Genomic DNA, 27,343 nt, shown 5'->3' with positions numbered 1-27,343 from the left:
CCCAGAACAGCTGTAAAAATATAATTTTTAACTATTTTAGTAACTGGACCCTAGCTGCCATATGTAAAATATAACAGAAGTTAACTTCAGATTGTGAATTTAGTTACAATTGATTTACTACTATGCAAATTACGTTTAAAATAAATATACAAAAAGTTTAAGTTCAAAAGCAAGCGCAAAAGTTAAAACATAACAGTGGATCATAGCCAAACTATCTAAACAACAACATGGAGATGCGTTCAAAACTTGGTAGCTTCGAGCTGAAAGACTGTAGTGCCGAGAGTGCCGCCGAGCGTTGTAAGTAATTATTTGAAAAAGTATTTTTTAATCACTTTCATACCTTCACAGGCATTTTGTAATTGTGCCACTGTCGTTATTCGTTGCCAATGCTATAATTGTAAACTCTATACTGTAAATTATATACTACAAATGACATTGAATATATATGTATATGTACTTATGTATTAACATAACATAGATGCATTCTTTTTTAGCCAGCCGACACGGAAGTGTTCTAGCAAGCATTAAGTTCTTCACTATCATTTGTACTTACAAACTTATGCATATATATGTATATATGTATGAATATACATATTTACATATTTACACAAAAATCTGTTTAGAAGGAACTCATCGTTTTATGTAAGCATATTATGTAAAGTATAATTTAAGACAAAGGGTTGCCAGATTTCCATTTATTTTTTATTTTTATTTAAAATATGAAATAAAATTTAATTAAAATTAAGTAATATAATAATAATAAATAATAATACAATAATAAATAAAATAAAATAAAATAAAATAAAATAAAATAAAATAAAATAAAATAAAATAAAATAAAATAAAATAAAATAAAATAAAATAAAATAAAATAAAATAAAATAAAATAAAATAAAATAAAATAAAATAAAATAAAATAAAATAAAATAAAATAAAATAAAATAAAATAAAATAAAATAAAATAAAATAAAATAAAATAAAATAAAATAAAATAAAATAAAATAAAATAAAATAAAATAAAATAAAATAAAATAAAATAAAATAAAATAAAATAAAATTAAATAAAATAAAATAAAATAAAATAAAATAAAAAAAAATAAAATAAAATAAAAAAAAAAAAAAATAAAATAAAATAAAACAAAATAAAATAAAATTAAATTAAATTAAATAAGATTAAATAAAATAAAATAAATTAAAATAAAATAAAATAAAATTTAATATAATTAAAACAAGAAAAATAATATAAAATAAAATTAAATTAAATCTATATAGAAACAAATTTTGCACAAAAAATTATATTATTAATATATTTTTTAGTCGTTAATTAAATACAGTTAACTGTCATAAATGTATGTATTTAAAATAAATCTAAAATTTCAAGTTTTATAATCCGCATTCGTACACATTATTCCAAAATGCTTAGAAGTTGGGAAAGAGAATAATTTCTGTCGTAAAGCTCCTTTAAAAATATAAGCGAAGTTTGTAGCTTGGATGGGCTAAATTCTGTTTGAAATTTTAAAATAGGGCTATAGGGCCGTCGGAATGTAAATAATCGATTTAAGTTAAGTGAAATTATGAAATTAGAAAAAAAGGTACCCAAAAAGAAGGAACAGTATAGCGGTCGATGCGCTCCAATCGCAAAATATATCAACCCGCGCTAGAATCGGTCATCAAAATGACGACATATGAATGAAATGAAACAGGGTGCCGCCTTACAGTGATGCATACGCCCCTGTCAGGTGCAATAAATATCGCATGGAAAGGCCGTTATAAGTCGAAGATGACAACATTCAGTTTTTTTCTGAGATAAAAATTCGAAGCGAAAGAGCATGACGGAGCTAGCTTTGAAACTCTATGCAAAATCGTTCTTACCAACAAGTGCAAGATTAGTTGACGAGTCACAACGAAGAAAAAGATTGTACTCGTCGCTAAAATAAGACCATAATGGCAAAAAAGAAATAAATATTCCTGCGGAGGAGACTGCCCACACTAGGTTAGTGGCATGCAAATAACGTCACTTACATATGGAGATTTTAGTAAAATCGTTTTAGCTGTGATTTACATCAAGTACAAATGCAATATGAGGTAATTGCAATTTTTATCCCATTAACAAAAAAAAACTCTTTATCTAAGAAAATCATATAATAAAAGAGCGATACCTGAAAGTAAAATTTTATTACTAAATATAATAGCAAAAATATAAAAAAAGTAAGCGTAAATGCTAAAACATGACAAAAAGGTTTGTAGGTGAAATAATGAATATCTGATTCCATTATTAGGTTAAACCATAACTTAAGATAACGAAGTAAAAAGTTACTAAATTACCAAAAGAAAGTAGAAGCAAAAAAAGTTCATTAGACGAAGCATTAAATTTATATACCATACCAAATATGATTATAGTCATATAAAAAATGTACATAAATACAAATTGATTAAAATCTGCAATCAGTGTAAGTGTATGTGTTTCTCAATAGAAATAATTAATGAAATAGTTGTAAAGAAAAGAACGAAGCACACAACGCTGAATGTACCTTATAAAGCGGGGAAAAATGGTGAAGCTTTTAAATTTTACAGATTGGGCATCCAGTGTAAAAGTACGGGCAATAATTTAGATATTAATAGTATGTATGTATTAGTATGTATGTATGTATATATTGCCGGTAAATATTAGTGCAATGTTGATTTAAATAAATTATAGTATATTTTTAATTGAGCAAAACTTTAGCTTGCAACATTTTTATATCTATAATAGAATTAAACTTTTAATTTATTGGAAACTGAGTCAATGGCCGCGTTAATTGCACCTTGAATTAATAAATCAGTCTAGTATATAAGTATACCTAAATATATATACCTACATATATTACCTAAATGTAATTACCTTATTATTTATGAAAGCACTTATAAGTGTAAGCTAACGGCTGTGTTTCGTAATTAACATTTGCGGGAATTCCTACAGACCAAGTAATTCATAGGAACTTTAATAAATATTTATAGCGATACTATGTAATATACTTATACATACATATATAAAGCTCGTATCTCTTTAGTTGTAATAAATGTAATTATTTGAGTTATTTAAATATTCAGCAACCTCCAATGTACGCTCATTTCAGAATAATTAACTGTTAGAAATTCCCGACTTTTTCTTATGAATCCATGGAATTTAATTATTTAGTGATTAAGTTTTTTTAGAATACCGAACACCCTGTAATGAGAATGACGGAAGTGCTTGCACGTCGATGAGTTGTGATTTTGTGTGTGATGTAGCACATACCACATACATATAGAGTCTTCTAATATTAACGGTTTATTTGCCAATGCCAGACATTGGCCCAGGTCAAGGCAGCTCGACTGCAACCCCCTTATTTACATTAGTATACGTGTATATTCACATACATTGTATATGTATGCATGTACAAATATCGAAATTCCTTATATATCTGTGTGCCCTCTGATCAAACTCAGACGCATACATGCATAGTATATTCAAGCGATGCAGTCAATGCTCTCAGCAAAGTCTATACATACCCCGTAGTAAATCGAACTAGTTTAGAATTAGCGCATGCGCTTTGTTGTGGTAGTCGTTCCTGCACAAACTATTGAAATTTTTTCTGAATTGGTCCATTTTTGGTAGCTCATTTCGATCAACTAAAAGAAAGATTCTTCGAACAAACGGTGGATGGTTGTCAGCATCTGTATTTTATTATATTATTAGTTTATGAGGAATATATCTCAATTTATCGTTTATATAGCTATTTTTTGTTTAAGTTAACGTATTTAAATTCAATATTTATAAGTGACTAAAATTCAAAAGTCACGCAACAACTTATACGAGTATTCATTGAATTCCAAAATCAATACAGCGTGCTCTATCGTGGGTTGAACTAGCGACCTAGTGCAGCAGAAAACGCCGCAGTCAACTTACAAAGCTAGTAACTATCGCCATGGGTTGGTTGGTTGGTTAAAGTGGTCATCCAGAATCCAACTAGCGCTTCCGCATCATTTTGTTGGCACATCCCTGGGTGATTTTGCCGATTTGGTACCTTTATTTTTCAGCTTTCACATTCGCAGCCAGTGTAGCATTTGTATGATATAGTATTTGCTAATTGTTAGTCATTCCTACGTGCATCAGTTTAGTAATCTTGTTTGTGATATTTTTACTTTTGCCATTAAAAAACGTGAAAGTCGAAAGAACTTTTGTAAAGAATAAACTGCAGAAGAAAGCTATGCCTGTAATAGTATTTATTATTAACTATAAGATCTCGTTTTAAAAGTATTCAATAATGTTGTAATGAAATAACGAATCTGATTAAATTAATTTCCTTCATTAAGATGTAGGAATGCTTCGCGATGAAAATATTGGTCATATAATGTGAAAAAGTATTTTTATTTTAGCTTACATTACAATATTAAAATGTATTACAGCTTCAAAAAATGTAAAATTTGCTGAGTTCTTCATCGTATAAGTTTAGATTGTATCGAAATTTGTAAAAATATTTAGGTATGAAATATTTGCCCACAAGGAAATACTTATTAAGACTTTATTTAAACTAAGAGTTTTAAATACGTAGTTTCAGTAAAAAGACAAATTATTTAACCAATTTAAGGTACTTTTAAAATGCGAACACTCGAAATTTCAACGGCAACACTCATGGGAGGCTAGCTGCAGCTACTCAGCAGTACCAACTGTCTCACATGCATCCGTTTTGTACTAGTTCATATATAGACATGGAGGGTACAATAAACGACTAGTTCTTTAAGATATGTTTTGATGAAGGACTATATAAGCATATATACATATGAAGTCTGTTTACGTTTTCCAATATTTACTTTTTAATTTTTACACATTTTGGGTCAATATATATGAAAATATGCGAATATATTGTTAATTATAAAAATAATTAAATATTTTTTATTAGCTTTTTTAAATGATTATGACTCAATTAATTTAATTGAAGCGCGTAATATATTTATTTGAATATTTGCCATCCCGTAAATAAATGGTGCGTGAACCTTACACTTATATATATATATATAATTGGCGCGTACACCCTTTTTGGGTGTTTGGCCGAGCTCCTCCTCCTATTTGTAGTGTGCGTCTTGATGTTGTTCCATAAATGGAGAGACCTACAGTTTTAAGCCGACTCCGAACGGCAGATATTTTTATGAGGAGCTTTTTCATGCTAAAAATACACTCGGAGGTTTGCCATTGCCTGCCGAGAGCGACAGCTATTAGAAAAATGTTTTTCTTAATTTTGGTGTTTTCACCGAGATTCGAACCGACGTTCTCTCTGTGAATTCCGAATGGTAGTCACACACCAACCCATTCGGCTACAACGGCCACTTCCGCAAGTAAAATTAATTACCATAAAATTCGTATGTATCAAGATTTAATTTTAATTAGATAAATTTACATAAAATGTGTAAACAACGCCACCGGCATTAGCCGCCAATGTGGAGCCAAAAAAAACCATATATTATGTCAGAAAATTATTATTATTATCAGAAAATTAAGGAGTCGCGTTAATAGAAATTTCTGGGATGGTACCTATTGTTGTCCCGTTACTTTGCTCACCCAAGCCCAATTGGTGATCAAAGTGGACAGATTACCATTTTCGTAACTTCATTTAGCATTTTTTGTTCTCGGAGTTTTTATTTATTTATTTAATTTAGTCATTATATGTAGGGGATCTTACTGACTGTTGACTTAGTGCTAATATAAAAAATATATTAATGGAATAAGAAATAAAACGAGCTAAAACTAAAATACAAATTGACTAATGCAACAGAGAAGAGAACTGATTTTTAGTTATTGTAAAATCTAACGATATAGAATTTGAGAATTCATTAAATTCACGCAGAGTCCGTGAAAAAAGTGTATTGGATTCAAAATTCGCTTTGAATATTTCAATATAAAAAGGCTGAGAGCTTCGAAAAGCTCTCCGCGGAATCAGAAAGTGAATGCGTTGCAAAAGAAACGCGCAATCAATGCCACCTTGACTTAAATTAAACATAAAAGAGAACGATAGAATCAGCCTTCTGCACTCAAGCGACTTTAATCCAATTAATAGCAAGCGGGAGCTGTAAAAGGGAAAAATTTAAAGGTCTTAGGGCAAACTTAAGAAATATCTTTTGTACCCAAATTTCTAGTCACTTCCCATTAAAATGTAATGTTAATAATAATAATTATTATTTTTTTCCTCTCCTCTCGGGAGCATAAGACCTCGACAAGACTCTTCCATCTTACACGGTTCTGTGCTGTTGTTCTTGCACCGTCCCATGAGATGTCGGCATCTGCTAGTTCACGCGGCATCGACCTTTTCCAAGTGCTTTTTGGTTGACCGCGATCTCTGCTCCCTTGCGGGTTCCAGTCCAGTGCCATTCTCGTGGTGATTATGTACAATATACATTTTTCAAAAATTAGTTCAATAATTCATTCAGTTCTATTTCGAAAAACACTTTCTTGTTGTATTTGGGGTTATTTACAATAATAAGATAAGGTTTTTTTTTTCAAAAAGGTCGATTCAGTATTATCTGGGATTTTTGTGTTCAGTTTTACTTTGAATACACCTCTATGGCTTTAATTCGTATTCAGTAAATGTAAAGGCTGTTTAAAATTTATAAAAAGATTTGAAATGTTAAGAAGAGTTGAGAGAAGAAGATCAAATATTCTTGCGTAACTTCAAAATTGCACTTTCAAAACATTAAATTTTATAAGAATCAATAATTTTTCATTAGCACTAAAACTTTCTCAGCATTAGATTTATATGCAAGAGTGGCCTTTTTAGCATTTTTTTATTTATTTATTTAATATATGGAAAATAACAATAAATTATTATTTTACAATAAAAAAGGAGCACTAGCTGCCAGGGCTTACGGCTTTTTTTAAATATAATTTTTTTTTTAAATTACAAACTTCAAACTAAAAACATTTACAGCTTCAAACTAAAAACAAAGAAAAAAAACAAACTCAACAATTTTCGCATTTTGAGTATAAAAAGCACTAAATTTATTGCCAAAAGCAAAGAGTTGGCAGCACTGCATCACTAGACTAAACGTCACTCTATGATGGACGCAATCTTGTTTCTATCATTCTTGGTACACGCGTAGTCGCGTTTACCGCGCTTGTTCAGTATTACAGTCTGTGTCAGAAGAAAAGAATCGGTTTTTTCTTGTAACTTGAATATATATTTCGTTCTGCTTTTTGCTGCTTAACAGTCCCACTCAAGGGCTAAGACGTCAGTGTTAACTCAGGTTAGTGCCGTTCGAAACCTTCCCATAAGTGCAACCAAACAAAAATGAGTGACAAGTATGCGTACTAAAACTGCTCAATTTCAACCAAAAGCAGCATCGCATGAACATTGCTAATGAAATGTTGCACTCTGTCCGCGACGACCCAAATTTGCTAGGGTCATACCTGGTGACGAATCGTGGGTTTATGTTTATGACGTGGAAACCAAAGCTCAATCATCTCAATGGAAGCTGCCGCACGAACCAAGCCCGAAAAAAGCGCGCCAAGTTCGGTCGAATGTAAAAGTTTTGTGCATCATGAGTTCTTGCCACAAAGTAAAACGGTCAATAAGGAATATTACCTGCAAGTTATGTGCAATTTGCGCGAGAAACGCCCGGATTTGTGCAAGAACAAAAATTGGCTCTTGCATCACAATAACGCCCCTGCTCACACATCCTTGCTTGTGCGCGCCTTTTTGGCCAAAAAGAACACACTCATGATGCCACAGCCACCGTATCTCACATCTGGCCCCCTATGACTTTTTCTTGTCCCCGAAACTGAAAAGGCCCATGAAAGGTCGACGCTATGCTACGATTGACGAGAAAAACACGGCATCGAAGGAGGAGCTGAACAAGATAAAAAAATGATTTTTTGAAGTGCTTCGAAGATTGGAAAAAACGTTGACATAAGTGCATAATACCTCATGGGGGACATACTTTGAAGCGGACAAAATAGATATTAATGAATGAATAAATAATTTAAAAAAACACAAAATTCGCAATACTTTTTGAGCACACCTTGTATATATCTTCATGAATAATCGCGGTTCCTTTTTCCTGACACAGACTGTATATAAAAAATTGTAGTACAGAAAATAAAATCACAGACATCGAAAAACAAAAAACGATAACAACTCGTTGGCATAAATAGCGGCAAATACAGTAAGCACACGTTTAGCCAATTGGCTACGGTACTAAACGCTAAATACAGTATTCTCTATTGTATGCAATTTCGCAAAAAATATGTATTATCAGTTGATTGAAGGCCATACGCGCTGATAATCACACGGCATAAACGCACGCGGATGCGACTTTTTCATTTCCACGAATATTAAATAACTAAAAAAAGTAAACAGCACGCAGACACTGTTGTCAGAAATATTTATTATGTACGAGTACTTGTTCGAATATTTCAATAATAAGCGCCGGACTATGATTTCACAGCTATTAACTTTTATTAGAGTAAAACTAAGAAGAGAAGGAAAAGAATGCATACGAACGAGAATGTGCCACAGTACGTGAATAAAGGTGATGACAGATTTGATACATAATTTCCAACAGTACTTATTACATATATAAGTATGAAAGGGCACTACGTATAAATATACCGCCTCTCTATCCCTTATCAAACACACATAGGAATAAACAAGACAAGTTCCATTGGCTTACTTTTGCTAGTAGAGAGAAACAGCTGGTGTCAATCACCTCCGCACAGACGCTGCTGTGGCTGCACAATGTCCGATCAGTTTAAAGCTGCTTCAAACTTTAAATGATAACACATTTTGTAATATTTATATTCAACACAAACATTCATTAGAATTCAGTTGACAAAGCGGAAGTGAGCATCTAGAAAATAAAAAAGCGTAGGGAAAAAAGCTGCCTACCTCACTAAACACTCACATGTTCGTATGCTTGTAAATATTTCATATGTATGTGCATGCATGCACATTCGAGATTGCAAATGTTAGTATGTATTTTGCCAATTCGCTCTACTTGTATAACAACCCTGCAGGGAAATCCACATATAGTTTTCTGAGCGGCTGTAATTCGATTCCTCTCGAAAATCTAAACAATTAGGAATCCGGACTCATATTTTGGTATATAAATATAGTATTTTCAGTTTAATCAAATTAAATTAAATAAAAAAACCAAAAAAAAAAAAAAAAATCATATATAAAATATTCGTGTAATTCGTGTAATTACATAAACAGAGTGCAAATTACGTGCCCTGAGAACATAGCAATTATCACGTAAGCAAAGCTATAAAGAATTCCCTAGTTCAATAGATGCATTAAAAACTGTACTGTTTTTGAATGGAGTCATATTTCTGTTGATTTTGTGCTGGAAAGGATTTCAATAGATTAGATTAAACGAAGAGGAAGCATCCACAGCCAATTACACCTGTTAGCCAAGCATGCGTAGCCAATTACATGAATAAATTTTCATAATTCCTTCATTTCTTAGTGTCACTCCCAGACGATGTGTGTTAACAGAAATTTACTTTTCAACTCTCTTTAGTTAGAGACTGGCAAAGACGTCGGTTATACCTTTTGATTTTCATTTGTCTAGCACCTACTTTTAATACAAAAAAATTATTAGAAAAAAAGTTAATTTTTGGCGACAAGACTTGAACCTGAATGCGACACAAAAATTCATTAATTATATCGTCGTCTCTCGCGTATACACCATAGATAGAAATTTTACAGTTAAAGACAGCAATATAATTGGCCAACATCCCTATAACAAACATTATTAGCAGGCGACATATACCGATGACCCGGCTATTATTGCAAACAGCAGTTTCTCGGCAGAAACCTCTCAACGTCTACAATTAGAGCTTGATTTTATCGGAACCTGGCTATTGTAGTGGACAATTCGAGTCAATTTGCAAAATTCAGTTCAAGCTACTTTTGCATTGAGAAAGGGAGACTATCCACAAGTTTCACTCAATGGTCCAGAAATCCCCGAAAGCGATACTGTTAAATATCTCCTTGAACGAAGGCTAACCTGGAAAAACCACATCAAAGAAAAGCAGAGGCAACTTAAAATTAAAACCAAAAAAGGTGGCTTTTGGTTTGAAATTCCGAGATCAGTCTTGAAAAGAAAGTGCACCTATACAAAACTATATTAAAGCCTGTCTGGGAGCTATTCAACTTAGTGGTACAGCAAGTCACTCAAATATAGAAATTTTACAAAGATATCAATTGAAAATCCTTTGCTGTATTGTAAGCACGCCTTAGTTCATTATTAATGCCAAAATTCATAATGATCGTAGAGTACCAAGCTCCTCCTCCTATTTGTGGCTCGAATTTTTAATGGTGTTTCGCAAATGGAGGGACCTGCAGTTTTAAGCCAACTCCGAATGGAAGATATTTTTTTTGAGGAGCTTTTTCATGGCAGAAATATACTCGGTGTTTTGCAATTGCGTGCCGAGGGGTGACCGCTACTAGAAAAAAATGTGTCTTAATTTTGGTGTTTCACGGAGATTCAAACCTACGTTCTTCGAATTCCGAATAGCAGTCACGCACCAACCCATTTGGCTACGGTGACCGCCCATGGACTGGCTATATTACCACCCCATTAACTTAACTTTAAATTTGCTAGACAATAGTGTAACTAACAGACTACTGAAAAAATATCATATTTGAGATCTCTCAGATAGAGTTTAAATATCTTAGTTGTAAACGACATATCTACTCACTCTCTATCTACTATCATACTAGTTTGACATTATAATCAGAAAAGTGTTAGTACTGAATCAGACACTAGTTCATGTTTTCCTGCAGGGTATCTTCGCAAAGTTTCTCTCTTTAAAGCACCCATCAAATTGTACACTCGTTTTGGGCGTGATTGCACTGAAGAAGGGACAAAGCAAAAAAAAAAAAGTTCAAACATTGAATTTAATGCTCAAATTGAAGACACTTCTTCGTTGTTGTCGCAAAATATAAAGGGTTGTTCAGCTGTATGTGTGCCATTCTGTGAAGAGAGAGGGAGAGAGTGCCACTCAATTCAGCACGTGCTTAATTTTTTGTTTGTTTTTGTAACATTTGCCACCCTGGAGACAACACGCTTACATATGCATATCCAAAGCATGAGGTAATTCAGACCGAACTTTGTAGACTCTGCATCAGCATACATACATATATTTTGTGGACTAAATTTACTTGTTCAGGGTGGGCCAAATAAGACCTACTAATGGTTAGAGAGTACTGCCTAGCAGTATGCGCAGTTGCTCCATATTGTTGAAACCACAAATTAGGATACTGCTCCGCCATTGGCCGCAAAAAGTTTTCAATCAATGTTCTGTAAGAAGCTACTGAAATCGATTCCGGCGTTTCATTCTCATTTTCAAAGAAATATGGACCGATAACTCTAGTGGCCATAACACCGCACCAAACAGTACATTTAGATGGGTGCAACTGATGTTGGTGTGTTGGCCTTGGATTTTCAGAGCCCCACAATCTACAGTTTTGTTTGTTGACATAACCATTTAAATGGAAATGCGCTTCATCCGACATCAAAACATTACTTAAAAAATCAATTTGTGTGGCTAATTGTGTAAGAATAGAAAAATTCGTTGTGTTGTACTGTAGGGTTCCATAATAAATTTCCAACAATTTAATTATAACCTACAAAAAGAGAAAAATAAATTGTCAAAAAATAACAATATTTGTGCTTAACATTCATTAGTAGGTCTTATTTGGCCCACCCTGTATGTACTTATAGAAATTATATACATAGTTAATTATTGGTATAGAAGTTTGTGGAGTTGAACGTGTCTACTAAACCTTTGATCAAAAATATTGTCAAATGACGGGAAATACTAGGCAATCTAAAGTACTTTGAAGTAGTCCAATTTCTACTTATATACATGTGTACATACATACATACATACATGGGCATACATACATATGTACATATATTTAAATAAATTGTTATTTCCCTTGCCTTGCTTATATTCAGATGTGAACTTCAACAAATTACCCCATTATTATCGATAATTACTAAAATATTTGCACACCTACTCATTTGCAAGTGGGTGGTTCAGTTTGTTTTAGCAAGAAAATAAGATAGCGCGTTTCAATGAGTTCGGTCCAAAAGATACACACACACATGCGCATACATACAGCGTACGTAGCACTTGTTTGCTTTCGCTATCTGAATAAACGAATTACGCTATAAACATCTTCTTTTTTAATGACTGACATAGTTTTCCGCTGAATGTTTTACTACACTTCATTATTACAACAATGGAGCATCTAATCAGCACGACAATTAATGTGGATCTTCATACATATATTTAGATTTATTGTTTATTACAAGTTGCATTTTTTTTTGCGAATCAAATTAATTAGTTGTCATTTATGGTGGGAGATCAAATTGAGCCACATGATAAGATACAAGTACTTACGCACATATACTCGCATATACATATGTACATATGCAGATACATAAGCGCGTGTATATTGAATGCATTTGACAGGCAATCGCATCAATAGCGTATTAAACCCCAATTAATTTGAACATAAAGCAAGTAAGAGCACTAGACGGACGCTAATCAACGGACGAACGCAGTGCTAATCCGTTCTTAAGCACTTCGACAAATTTATGAGATATTAATCCGGAGATCATTTGTAATAAAATAAAAGTTTGACGCATTCGGCTAGTGGAAAAACACTTGACCAAGTCGTCTTTATTGAATGCCATAAATATACTAGAGATTTGGTATATTGCTTGTATAAGTCAAGCCTATTACTTTATTAATCGTCTGCCTGTTTATTACGATGTGTATAGTCAAAGTCAGTTGGTCAAAAAAAAACAAAAAATATTTCGAAACATTTGTTTATTTATTTTATTTGCTTTCATATTGCACACAACATCACAAATAAACATCTAATTGAACATAATTATTTATTTTGTTCATTTTTTCAGTCAAGAAATATTTCAGAGGTTAGGGGTGGTCAGAGACCCGAAAAAATTATGATTTTCAATCTTTTTTTTTGCTAGTCAATTGCTTTATTTTACAAAAATAATAAAATAGCATTAATACATCATATTCCGACTTGACTTTAGACAAATTTCCAAAACAAAAGTTATCGCTGTTTGTGTGGAGCCCGTTTATCCAGAAGTCCCTTGCGGTGATCATCACAAGTCCTTGGAGATTCATCTACAATAAAATCAATCGGACAGGAGAAATTAGTAGTTTTATTAATAGATAATCTTGTGCCTGATCGAACCTGTTTTTCAAAATTAACAATATGGCGGCCTTAGGACATATTTTTCAGATTTTCGAGAAAAAAACCGAAAAACTGAAAAAAAATTCTTCGTTCAGGTACGAGTTTTTTATGTATTTCAAAAGCAGTATACATTTTATTGAAATCTACCAAGCGGTTTTTAAGTTACAGTGATTACCAGTTCAAAAAACATAGTTTTGAGAAAAACGCATATAAAGTTTTGCTATCGAGAAGTCGGTTCCTTACAGCTGCTGCCTAGCAACTTGCTCTCGAATGCTCCGGAGCGCCCGAACGCCTTTTGTTAATTGTTGCACAACTCGAAAAGTATTTATCAGGTTCACTTCAAATTTTCACACAATATTTTTTAGATATTATACTTTAAGAAAATGTAAAAAAAAAATCCATTTTTTTAAACTTCTGCCTACCTAACCCCTTAACATCAATTTCGTGTGTTTTTCAATCACTTGTGCAACAAATTTGGAACAAGTTATTTGGTCTTGTTCCAAATTTGTTGCATTTTTGCATTTTTGTTCAACAATAAATTTTTATAAGCCTAAACCATAACTAATTTCTTGATTTGGTTTGTCATATGTCTTTCACATTTTTCAAACATCAACAAAATTAACGCATAGGCCAAAAACTTCATTTATTCAATAAAAAAAAAATACTTAAAATTTTAATTTAATATTTTGCAAAGCTCTTTTACGTAATTAACAATTAGTTTGACACCAATTGCTCAATAACGGTACTTTAACGATCGCAATAAGGCTTATAGTAAATAAAGTGAAAAAGGAGGATCGTTACACAATAAAAAATATATAAAAATTGCATCAGTCTGCACAATTCATGCGTCTGGGTTTGAAAGAGCCAGCTGTAATTCAAATCAATGAGCATAAATTCGGACTTAAAGTTTCAGATTAGAAAATACATGAAGAATGGTGTGCTCCGTAACTAAAAACAATTGTTGTATTGGTTGTAGTTAGTCATTCCTCGGTACCTGTGCTTGCAAGTACCTACACACTCGATACTTTTTTACCGAAGCAAGTAGTTTTTTACTCGATGCTTTTCTTGAGTTTGGGACTAGGTATCGATAGTTCGCTGCAGTATTTGATATATGGCAACGCTTTAATCAGAGAATTTCTATAAATTTCATTAACATTCTCTGGTCACAGTAGTGGCAGTCAATTTGCTGGCAGTTTTCGTGTTTACCCTTTTTGTAACTTCTACTGGTAATTGATTGTGAAAAGTTGCGCTTTTTCAATGTCTTCAATGTCTTTCGCTCAGAAAAAGTTCACTCCAGTAATAAAATGGTGAAGTATTTCCGAAAGCAGAAAGAGACTGCCTCTCAGGCAAACATGTATTTAGATAAATTGTTCTTTTGAGCCTTAGTTAGTGAAGACAAGTTTTTTGCTAAATATATTTTGCTGAATGTAAAAAAATATTTTTTTTTGCATTTTTCATTTTTTCTTTGAGTCCTTAGCGTAACATCCGTTCAATAATCAAAATAAAATTGTCAGATTTTTAAAATTATTTTTACTGATACTGAAATTTACGCGAAGTATTTTAGTACTTGACACTTTGTTCGGATGCCAGAAGCAGCTAAACGTATCAATATCAAGTGGTATCCAGTGATCTGTATCTGTAATTAGTTATTTACTACCTTGATCGCACCCATTCAGTGTTTTCTTCAATATCACAGTCATATGCACCGCAACTGTAGTTTCACTTAAGTTGTTTCCATACACCGATGTATGTATTTACTTATGTTCATTGTGCGCCTGAACGTATGCTTTAAAATCATTCACAAAAGTAAAGCGGAGAAATGTTAAGCTTCTGTTAAAAACCCATCTCTGTTGATCTTTTTAAACAATAGAGGCAGAGAATGTTAATGAACATGATCATTTATTGCAGATAATGTTAAAAACAATGTTAATGAACATTCTCTGTTAATGATAAAGTTCATTAACATTTTCTGATATAAGCTATACAAATTGTTAAACGGTGTTGTTTTAAGAGCGAATTGCCCCTGGCGTATGGTGTGTATTAGCATCTGCTTACAGTATCAAGGGAATACCGCGCCGCGAGGCTTCTTCTAATGCACCAATAATGTCGATAAAATCACAGAAATAATCGAAGTTGACCGGCATATTAGGAGCCGTAGCACGCCCAGGAGCTAAAGATCGATCATAAAACAGTTTTAAGCCAGTATGCACGATCTGAGTTTCCCACGCAATTTTTTTTCTGATTGAAACAAACTAAAATTATACTATTTTGGTCCATTATCCAGATTGTACATGCTTAAGATTTAATCTTAAGCGTAATCGTATGATTAAGATCATTCACTAATTCGTTCGAAAGAAAATAATTTCAATCATACTTCGACGTTATACATTACTGGTTTGACCACCATATTTGTTTTATACCAAATAGCTCAATTTAATCTGAATTTACGGTACAGTGTAGCCCGTCGTTTGTTTTCGCGCCACTATCAGTCGAACGCGCGACTCGATGAACAAGAGCGTACGAGCTGAGTGGCAGCGACACACGGACAGGTTCCGACCTTCTTTGTTTATTCTTGTAAATGTTTTACTCGACTCAGTTCATGCTCTTACTAATTTAAAATGAGTTAGCAAGATTTTTATAACGCATACGTCAAAAGATACGTCTATAAGACGAAGAAGTCCTGCCAGGACGATGTGATAAAATTATGGAATACTGAGAAGCAAAAATTCCCGAAGAAAAAAGAGTTAATACATCACATTAAACATGAGATTGAACGGCTTCTCAGGGAATCCACTGAGAGAAAAGTTTGGTCTGACAGCAGCAAACAAGCAGGCGCCATTATTAATGCACGTTCAATATAAAGTGTCGTTACCAGATCACGACTTGGTGATTCCTTCGAGGCACAAATTAATTCCAAGCGTGTATGCTTTGTGTGAAGTGAAACCCAATGAGATGGGACGACCAGAAGCTGTTTCATATAGTGGGCCAACCTAAATAGCAATACGAAGTGGAAAGCACTCTTCGTCAACTGCAACTAGTAACGCTCAAGACTTGGACACTCTTTTAACAATTGAGCCTTTTTCCAAATTTATAAAGAATATATACGGCAAAGCTAAACCTGTTCTTATAATTTCAAGTGACGGATGATTTTACTGAAAATCATATGGTCATGTTGGTCCCAATAGTCTCTCTTGAAACCGCGCATGATTCTCCATGGACTGAATTAGAGTAGATATTCTTTTTTTTAATCGCAGTAGTTACGATTTAAATATTCTATTGTTAAATTTTTATTACTCTTATAACTCTCAGCAATATTGTTTACTAGTCTTAACTAGTCGTAAATAAAAGCACGAAGCAATTTTTTGGAGTGTACTCCTTAAGAAACGATATATAAGGCCCACGGTATGAAAAAAATATGGGTAGTAAAATCTGGCGTACGCTGACGGAAGTGTACGCTGACGGAAGTGACGCATTGCCCTTTCTCTATGCCCTTTTCTCTTTTGGTTTGTGTTTTTGATGGTTTATTTAGTTGGTAAGTGTTTATTTTAAATTTTTCCAACGAAGACACAAACCACCACTTTGAATATTTGAATATTATTTTTTCTTTCTACAATAACAATCCAACGCGTTTACATAAGAAACCCACATTTTGAAAAATCTCACGTGAGATTGGGGGATGGGGGAGGGGGTTGAATAAAATCTCACGACATCTCACCAGGAGGGGAGGGGGGTTCATATAATTAAAAAAAAACACCTCACGTAATTTATGGACGCCCCCTTATCTATGACATAGACAAGATTATATTCCTTATTGCTCAAGCCGAAAACCTGATATTCTATAATCGGTGGTTCCTGGATGATCGCGATATCCTCTTCTTTCAGCGAGACGAAGGTTGAGTTTGGCTAAGGCCGCCATATTGTGGTGGATATTGAACTGTACAACGCCCACTATCGTGTGTGTGTGTGCGTTGTTGGAGGACAGCCAACCATGGTTTGGTCAGATTTCCAACCTCCATAGCGTAAGATACCCTTTAAAAATAATGGATTGCATGCCACCACCTTGTCTTGAGGGTTTTCTTGCGGATGAGAGGCCCTTGCTGGCTTCGTTCTGCCTATAGATATGAAGTGTCCAGGCTTGGAAGTCATAGTTGCTCCTCTAATTCTGGTTGGCGAATTGGGTCAGTGATTCTTTATTAAAGCTAATCACTGCTAGCCTTCTATTGCCCACCACCTCGCCTATAAAACAGTTACACTTTTTTTATTTTTTTCTTTATTTCCTTCTTTACGACTAAGCGGATATGGCAGATTATTTTTCTTAACAAAAATTCCTTCACTTTATTTTTAATTTTCAAGATAAAAAAATAAAGTAAAACACAATGCAATAAATTAAATATACTTTCACCCCGGCTTTTTAAACCTATCGTAAACACCTAATGTCAGTGGCAATTCACACTACGGCATCACTCGTTTATACCATCCACCTGGTTCCCACGCTATAATATACCTTCAACCTCACACCGGCTCTTATCTGTTGACAGTTGTTTAGTTTATTTCAAATAAAATGACGTTTATTTATAATTATGTACAATACATTCTTACATGTATGTACATACATACAACAACAAAAACGAAAGAAAAAGGAATTTTTGCATTTAATTTGGTTAATTATGTTTTGAAAAATGAAAATAAAAAAGTACTGTTTTGTTGTTAACAAGTGAGCATAACTGGTTTAAAGTAGATTGTTTTCAAAATTTGCAAAAGGAAAAAACATTACCTTTACGCGATTCTTTAAAATTAATTAATTAAATTTTTTTTTAATAAAATTTAGTTTTGAATAAGTTATAAATAACTAACTAACGAAAAAAAGGCAACTACCAAAAAAAAGCAACTACCACAATCATCCTATAAAATATATGTATTTGTGTGCACTATTCCGCTTGTTCGTTAAATATAAAAAATAACCTTGAAGGCTGGTTCAAACACACACACATACATACGTAGCAGATACAAGTTGTAATCATCTGAGTTTAATTATATATTTAATTGTGGATTTGGCATTTTGTAATAAAACTAAAAAATAAAAGGCCCATTATACAAATATATAATATATAAATATATACATACATACATATGTACATATGAATGTTTGTATGACTGCTGGTAAAATAATTGTTTTGTTGGTGCTTACGGTTTTGTTTGTGATTATTCGAAAACAAGTGAGGTAAATGAAGAAACGGTAAATATTAGACAACGTTGCTTGCTTGCTATTTGCCTTGCACTACATATGTGCGATATATACAAATTTCTCTATACAAACGCATTCAGTGGGTAGAAAATGCATTGTTCTAGAAATGGGTGTTATCCAGGTGGACATATTTTGATGAATAGCTGATCTTACTGACGCAAGCTTTGCTTGACGATGGGCACATAAATATGTATGTGCGCTTCGTACTTACTTACATACATATATAAATGCATGTATGTGCACATATGTATGTATATGTGCATATGAACACAGCCACTCCAAGTTCAACTATTCGGACGTTACAGAGGGTACATATACGAGTATGTATGTGTGTCTATTTAATATATAAAATTGGGATTCTTTACAAAAATAAGCAAATGAAATGGAAAATACATGTCATCCTAGTAGGAATGAATAGATCTTTGTGCATGCATGGGCATAATTAAATTTTTATAAGACTTATAAAAATGTCACAGATCTTAGCTCTTAAATTTGTTGTATTAGATAACGTACGTTTGTATGCATATGTGCTATTGACTAGGAGAAAAGGTTTAAATAGGTGGTTATTTTCGTAACAAGCATTAGTATCTTAGTACGACGTGGATGTTAGACAGTACAAAAAATTATAAGACTTGTATACATAAAATATTTAGCATCTAATTAATATCCACGCACATTTATTGCATTTATTTAAAGAAAAGCAAAAAAAAAACTATTTGAGACATAACATTTAAAATTATTTTATACTCAAAGTCATAGAATGGGTAAGAATGACTTTCTTTGTTGTTACAATATATGTATGTATGTATGTGTAGTCCGTTGCAGCATTATAACATCACCACCTCATTATGACTAGTTTTGACTGTTTATTTATTGATTTTTTCTATTTCAATTATTTTTTTTATTTATAAAAATGTAGTTTACTTATTTTTTATTATTATGTTTATAAAAAGAGTTATATTTCTATAAAAATAATAAAATACACACAGTGGTGCAACCATTTACTATGAAACTTGAATTTTATTTTTTATATTTTTTTGTTTATATTTTTTAAAAGCTTAAATAACAATAAAATTGTTTATTATATTTGTAAAAGCATATTCCTATAATACAATTGCTTATTATATTTATAAAAAAAATAAATTATATTTCTATAATAATAGTTTATGTTTTTATAAACATAATAAACAGTTTTATAAAATTAAATAATAATAAAATAATAAATAAAATTGTTTATTATATTTATAAAAAAATAAATTATATATATAAACTATATAGAAATATAATTTATCTTTTTATAAATATAATACACAATTTTATTGTTACTTTAGCATTTAAAAAAATAAGAATAAAAAAAATAAAAAAACTCAAATTCTAGTTTAATAGTAAATGGTTGCTCCACTGGGTGTATTTAATAATTGTTTTTCTTTTTAAATAAATTAATTAGATTTAAGTAAAAATATCGCTTAATGTTTTAAAAAACAGATCGCAATAAAGAATTGGGTTTAGAAAAAAAATTTTAAATTTAAAACTTGCGCAAGATTAATAAAATTTCGACAAATTCTAATCAAAATTTCAAAAATTTCAACCAGAATATTATAAAAAAAATTACGTACGCAATTTTGTAGCGCATACGATTTAATATAATAAAGTGCAAATTTGAAGTGGCTAAAAATTCTCGTTGATTTTTTATAATTTTTTTCCCTAATTTTATATTAATTTTTTACATTTTCTACATATAACGAATGCACGCCTTCATACAACGAATTTATAAGGATGGCTATTAAGGGGGGAGCCTGGTTTATAAGGTCAAAAAAATCAATTTTTTTTTTTTCGTTTTAAGCGATTCCTAATATAATATATTTCAGAATATTCACACAAAGTTACAGAGCCTAATTCTCAATATTTCCGTAGATACAAAGCCAAAGGTAGGCGAGCGTTAGGTAGTTACGCTGTGACCGGACAGCTATAGTACAAACTTTATCTTCTTTTCTCGACTTTTCATTTTTATGATTTCTTTGAATTGGCGTACATGAATGAAAAAAAAACTAATGAACTTTTTGAAATGAATCATAGCTTGTTCCCTTCAGTATTAAATTATCTTCTATCTGAACTAACAAAATAGATACAAAAAAAATTTTTCAAGATTTTTATACCAAGTTGAAGTGAATTGTTTTGTTATAGAAAGGCATTTTTTTCTTTAAAACCTCCAAAAAGTTAAAATTTTGGAATTTGTCTCAGTTTTCTTAGTTCATCTAGAATAAAAAATCATGATAATTAGAAATCCATTTGAACTTTTTGCTTTATATAATAATTACGAGCTGTATCTTGTACGCCAGTTGGAAACTCCAGCGTTGCAGCGCTCTACTAATTTCTATGTTAAACATTTTTTTCAACTTATTTTAACCAGTACAAAAATTTTTTATACTTTTTAAATGTTCATTAAAAGATAGAAAAAACTTTGCAGTGCTAAATTAATTTTTTCATTGAAAAAAAAATCGCAAAGAGATGCAATTTTGAGACCTCATAAACCAGGCTCCCCCCTTAATTTCAATTATTCTTTATCAAAACACAGTTCATATTACAACAAATGCCATGTAAAGCAAAGTTTCAAATTTTGTACAAAATTTGCAAGAATTAGGCAAATTTTCATCAAAATTTCTTTACTTTTTCATCAAAATTTCTTTAAATTTTTACTCAGAATTTCGGAAAAAACTCAACTATGCTATAAAATTCTCTAATATTTTGTGTATTAAATTAAATTTTTCATATTAAATGTAAAGTGCAAGAGTCAAGTACGTAAAAACTCACACTGATGTTTGAGAATTTTTTTTCGGTCGCGTTCTTGTGCATTTTCTCCATTTAACGCCTACTCCACATTTTTTTTATATGGAAGATAACACCAACCACTGTCAGCTAAATTGTTAAAAAGACACGGAACTCCACTTCAAACTTGCACTTTATTATACCACAATTCAATGATTGGTTGGTGCGTGACTATCATTCGGAAGTGCACAAGCTCGAGTCTCAGAATATCATCGAGATGATAGAACATTTTTTTCTAATAGTGGTCGGCCCTGGGTGGACAATGTGTATTTCTCCCAAAATACTGAGGCCATAACATTTCCAGCCGATTGTTCAGTTCTTTCGGGCGCTTTAGACGAGGCTCACCGGTTGCTGACCACTCACTCAGATGACGATCGTTTTGATTCCGGAGTGCAGTGATGGATCCATGTTACATCCATTGTCACATATCGACGCAAAACCGGTTTATTACGTTTAAACATGGCCAAACACTGCTCAGAATCATCAACAAGTTCTTGTTTTTGGTCAACAGTGAGCAAACGCGGCACCCACTTTGAACAGAGCCGTCTCATAGTCAAAATCTCATGCAATATAAGGCCCACACATTCTTTTGATATCTTTACGATGTCAGCCAACTTCACTTTTCGATCATTCAAAACGATTTTGTGGATTTTTTTTATGTTTTCTGGTGTTACCGCCTCATTTGAATGTCTACGTCCACGTTTGAAGTCAGTAAATCATAATTTTATTGTTGTTTCTGATGGAGCGAAGTCCTCATAACACTTGAACTTGAACGGCATTTGTCCCATCAAGAAGCAGTGTAAAATTAAAACACGAACTTTTTTTTAATCCATTGTAACAAAAGTGGCGTCACTCTGAGCACAATAACTCAAGAACTAATGAATAGAGTATCATGAAATTTAACATCTGTCTTTTTAAGGTTAGTACTAACTGAAAGAGAGGTGAATGCAGTAAAATTAGTGTCATCTATGTGTTAATATTCTTCTTATTTTTCTGAATAACAATGTTTAAAAATTTTGAACAAAGTTTCAAACTTCAAACACCCTTTTTGGGTGTTTGGCCGAGCTCCTCCTCCTATTTGTGGTATGCGTCTTGATGTTGTTCCACAAATGGAGGGACCTACAGTTTTAAGCCGACTCCGAACGGCAGATATTTTTATGAGGAGCTTTTTCATGGCAGAAATACACTCCGAGGTTTGCCATTGCCTGCCGAGGGGCGACCGCTATTAGAAAAATGTTTTTATTAATTTTGCTTTCACCGAGATTCGAACCAACGACCTCTTTGTGAATTCCGAATGGTAATCACGCACCAACCCATTCGGCTACGGCGGCCGCCGTATGTAGTGCTTGTAATAACAGAAATTTATTTTTATAGAATAAAATTATTAAAATTAAGTTAAAAAAAAATATATATATGAGTATATATAGACAAAACTTATCATTTTGTGGTAACCTTATGATTACACGTAATTCTCTTTTTAGACGATAGATACGTTCTCAAAAAATTCGTGTAAAAAGATAATTAGATGAAAGCAACATTAAAAAATTCTCTTTAGAGTTCACTTAGGAATTTATTTCGTGCTTACACATCTTAATTCCTCAAATATATTATAAGAAATAAATTATTAAGGGGTTACCTTCGTCCAGCAGCGCCGAAAATGCGCTAAAAGAAAACCCGGTTTTAGAAAGGATAATAATAGAAATCAATATACAAAAATTGTATCCACTGTTTATTAATACTTAAACTTTATAAAAAAATGTATTTAAATTTTTCTTTACAAAAAGTAGTATATAAAAATCGCGTGACCCAAAGCACAATAAAAAAAGTATCTCCACGGTTTGCTTCATTTCTCCTTGAAATGTTGATGGATCTGTAAAAAATACAAAAATTCTTGTTAAATAAAGTTGTAGTTCCATAACTTTGTACCTATGAAGAATTTTTACAATCGACTTCCACAGAAATACGCCTAAAACTATAAAAGAAATCAATTTTTTTATTTAATTAAGGGGACAGATACCTGTAAACGGCCATATTTTCCCTGATTTTCATTAAAATTATGTAAAATGAAGAAGTCAATATATTTTTTACAAAATTGGCAAACAGTTAATTTATACATTAAAATCATATAAATATTTTTTTATTTTAATCATTTAAAATGGCGGATGTACACTCAATTCTTCCACGAAGGTCGCAGCGGGGCGTCTCAATCGCCAGGCATTGTAGAATCGGCGTCAGTGACCTGAATACAACAAACCACAATTTTTTTTGTTTATTAATGTCATAATTTCTATATGAATTAAAAAAATTCGCGGATTAAATTGTTAAAAAAAAATGAAGTTTGGTGCGAATTTTCCTACTATTTTTGCTTCGAAAAAATTATTTTTTCGAAATATTTTCGAATTGTAAATTCACATAGAAAGTAAAGAAAGAAAAACGCGTCTAAAGTTTGAACACAACGTAACTATACCTCTTCCAGCGCTCGAACGCAAAGAATAGAGTCGTCACGGTTGACGATCTATAATATAAGAAAAACTTAAATTTACGTTCTAAATTTTTTTTTACATATTCTTAAAGGATTATATTAACATTTTATGAAAAAATTTTTTTGTTTTTTCGAAATTTTATAGGTATCTGTCCCCTCAAACGCTTCGAAAAATCTCACCCTATTTGCTTTATTAGGTTCAAGAAAAAATCATAAAATATTGAAAATAGTGTTAAAAAAAACTATTCGTGAATAAAAATGTTTTTTTTTTCTTTTTAAATCGCGTTAAATCAAATTCGTGTAAGAAGAGAATTAAATTTTAAATTAAATTTTAAATTTATAAACCGATGAATATTCTACCATTATTAAGCAGCATTAAACAGTCGTGAAAATGTTGCAGTCTGTCTATCACAAATGATGTAATTATTTATTCATTCATTACTGTTATTCATTATTAACTGCTATCCTAACATTAACTCTTTTGCATCACCGCTCGAAATGTGCAATGTACTCGAAATATCTCGCGTCGGCAAGACTTTTACTGTTTTTTCTAATAAAAAAGAAGTTTACAGGATTACCAAAATTATTTATTTCCCCCAAACTTTAACAAAGAAATAATTTATTGCGGCTCATTCCGTGCTTGGTGATAGAGAGAGTTTTTTTTATTCCGTCGAATGATGCAGAAGCGTTAAGCTATGAAAATTAGATAATACGCGGCGTTATGCCAGCGCAAAGTATTAATATCTCTTAAGTAAACAAAAACCGGAAAAAAAAACAAATCTTTATTTATCTACATGCAAATATTAGATAAAAAAAAAATGTGTCATTGTCAATAGTTTAAAATTTTTTAAATATTTATAATTTTAGAAACAATTTCTTGTTTTTGTAATCCGAACTATTAATGCACATACGTGCATATGTATATAATATTTATTTTGTAAGAAAAGCAAAAACATACATTAATCTATTTGAAAACAATTCGAAATAAAAAGCCATATTGAAAATTACTTTTTCATTAAAAATGAAATATGTAGGCGTACTTCAACAGCGATATCCTCACCCCATCGAAAAAAAATTCCCATACTACATTCACGCATACTCATATAACGAATATTTGTATGTTTTTATGTGTAGACGTCCATTTCCAGAAATTTTATCGACTACGAAAAATTAATTTACAAAAAAATTTCCCACCTTATTCCAGTACTTTCAATTATACATACAGAACCAGTTAAGGTAAATCGTAAACATGGGGCCATTTCCTTTTCAGAAGCATTATCGCTGACTGGTAAGTAATTTTTGCGCTTCGTATTCCTCAAGTGAATACCACCAAAGTTACAACTATTAATTTTTCTCAATTCATAGGTTTCGGCAAGTTCAATTACTTTCTCATCTTCATATGTGGCATGATTTTGGCCAATGTATTGTTGGAGACCGCAGCGATGGGCTTTGTCTTACCAATTGCACAATGTGACTTAAATCTTACGAATCAGGACAAGGGCATATTGAGTGCCATCAGCTTTGCTGGCATTATAACTAGTTCGCATTTGTGGGGCTTTTTGGCGGACACAAAGGGGCGCAGGCGCGTGATAAGGCCGACTTTGCTGGCGGGCTTTATGGTTACGTTACTGTCAACTTTCTCGCACAGATTTTGGGTTATGGTGATGTTGCGGTTTATTAATGGATTTTTGTAAGTTTTCCAATGGATAAACCATTTAATTCGAAAAGTGTAATGCGTTATACGAGTATCACTTGATTTCACATCGTTTTCTTGCAAATTTTTAATTCTTTTCATTCTTTTATTTCTCATTCTACAGCGTCTCTGGCGGCTCGGCCACAGTTTATGCCTACCTAGGCGAGTTTCACACTGATAAAACCCGTTCACGCGCTATGATGGGTTCTTCATTCATTTTCGCCATTGGCGCTATGATCTTACCAATGATTGCCTTTCTTGTTATTAACCAAGACTGGATTTTACCAATGCCATTCTTGGGCATCGACTATAAGCCATGGCGTTTGTTTCTGCTGGTCTGCGGTATACCAGGTATGCTTTGTGGCTTGTCTATGTTCGCTTTGCCAGAAAGCCCGAAATTCTTGCTTGCTCACGGCCGCGAGGCAAAAGCCATTGAAGTGTTGCAGAAGATGCAACGTTGGAACGGCGGCACTGAGGATCTTAAGGTGGGATAGCTGAACTTATTAAATGCTTACTTAAACAATTTGCGCTAATAATATTTTTTGCACATCACCTATGCAGTTGAAACATATTCTTCCCGAAGAAGAACAACCCGGTTCAATGATGCAGTTGAACAACAAGTCGGCTTCCAAAGAGAATTTCGCCACCGCCTTCATGAAGAGCATGTGGAATCAGACCGTACCACTGTTCCACAAGCAATACTTGCGAATTACGTTGATCGTTTGCAATATGCAATTCTGGCTGTATGTGGTGACGAATGGCATGTATATGTGGTTTCCGCACATAATCAACAGCATGGTCGAGTTCATGAATAGCCACCCAGGCGAACATAAGCAGATCTGCCAAATTGTGTATGACAAACACGAGAGCTTATATAAGACTGATGGTGTAAGTGGCAAACAAACTAAATAAAAATATTTATTTGCATTTTTTATCTAAAAAAAAATATACTCGTATATATAAAAATTCCACAAATTCTTTACAGACAATGGAATGCGTTGCTAAGCTAGAAAATACAACATATTTTTACTCATTAATCATGGAAATCTTATACGCCTCCTCCTTTGCCTTCATTGGCTTGATTATCAATCGTGTCGGCAAGATTACCATACTTTGTAAGTAAATGTAGCACCCACACGTTTTTCAGCACTTAATTTCTTAGTCATTTAATTACTTATTGGTTTTCTTTTTCTTTAATCTCCAGTCATTTCCATGATTTTCTTCACATCGTGTGGCCTTGCCGCCGTTTTCGTTGTCGATCCTTCGATCGCCGCCTACCTGTATGTGCTCTTCTTTATAGTAGGCGTGGCTATAAATGTCTTGGGCGCGGCCACTGTTGAGCTTTATCCGACCCAAATGCGGTAAGCTATGATTTTGCATATTTCCACCAATTCAATCAAATTGAATTTTCTCTTTTTTTATCTATCCCCTTAGTGCCATGGCTATATGTGTTTCGCTGATGTTTGGTCGACTGGGCAGTGTTGTGGGTGCTAATATTGTAGGCGCACTGCTTGCCAATAACTGCGAAATGTCTTTCGTGGCTGCTTGTGCTGCTTTGTATATTTGCGCTTTCCTGGCACTCCTGATTCCACGAAGAACGCTGGCACCTCCAGCTAAACCTGTTCTGGATGAGGCATAAAAGTGTGAACTTCTTATTTTAATATGCGACTTAAATGCGGATAGCAGACTTAACTTCGCAACAAATGGAAGGGATACAAAATAGAGTTCTTATAAATTGTGATCAATATTTGTATGAATGCTTGTGTGTGTGTGAATATTTAATTAGTAGTTTGTGTGCATGTATGTGTGTAAGTGTTTGTGTGATTGATGAACTTAGAAAAAGTATG

General features: G+C 32.5%; 1 protein-coding gene across 2 annotated transcripts; it reads left to right on the top strand.

The window, feature by feature from the left end:
• Positions 1 to 27,343, top strand: LOC129237272 (synaptic vesicle glycoprotein 2A-like). Of its 2 annotated transcripts, none has more exons than XM_054871915.1 (8): positions 1 to 297; positions 25,008 to 25,091; positions 25,169 to 25,493; positions 25,621 to 25,981; positions 26,058 to 26,384; positions 26,482 to 26,611; positions 26,701 to 26,857; positions 26,931 to 27,343. In XM_054871915.1, the coding sequence occupies exons 1-8, from the start codon at positions 228 to 230 to the stop codon at positions 27,133 to 27,135; spliced, it is 1,659 nt and encodes a 552-aa protein (XP_054727890.1). In that variant the 5' UTR covers positions 1 to 227; the 3' UTR covers positions 27,136 to 27,343. The 2 variants fall into 2 exon arrangements, with proteins under 2 accessions (XP_054727890.1, XP_054727891.1); XM_054871916.1 differs by lacking the exon at positions 1 to 297 and adding an exon at positions 19,088 to 19,259.

This window comes from Anastrepha obliqua, chromosome 2 (assembly GCF_027943255.1).
Source record: "Anastrepha obliqua isolate idAnaObli1 chromosome 2, idAnaObli1_1.0, whole genome shotgun sequence".
NCBI lineage: Eukaryota > Metazoa > Arthropoda > Insecta > Diptera > Tephritidae > Anastrepha > Anastrepha obliqua.
This window is presented reverse-complemented; position numbering and strand designations above follow the sequence as displayed.

Coding starts and splice junctions, on each gene's coding strand:
- LOC129237272 (XM_054871915.1), top strand. CDS start 228: ATGGAGATGCGTTCAAAACTTGGTAGCTTCGAGCTGAAAGACTGTAGT. Junction 25,092..25,168: donor AGAAGCATTATCGCTGACTG/GTAAGTAATTTT, acceptor CTCAATTCATAG/GTTTCGGCAAGTTCAATTAC. Junction 25,494..25,620: donor CGGTTTATTAATGGATTTTT/GTAAGTTTTCCA, acceptor CTCATTCTACAG/CGTCTCTGGCGGCTCGGCCA.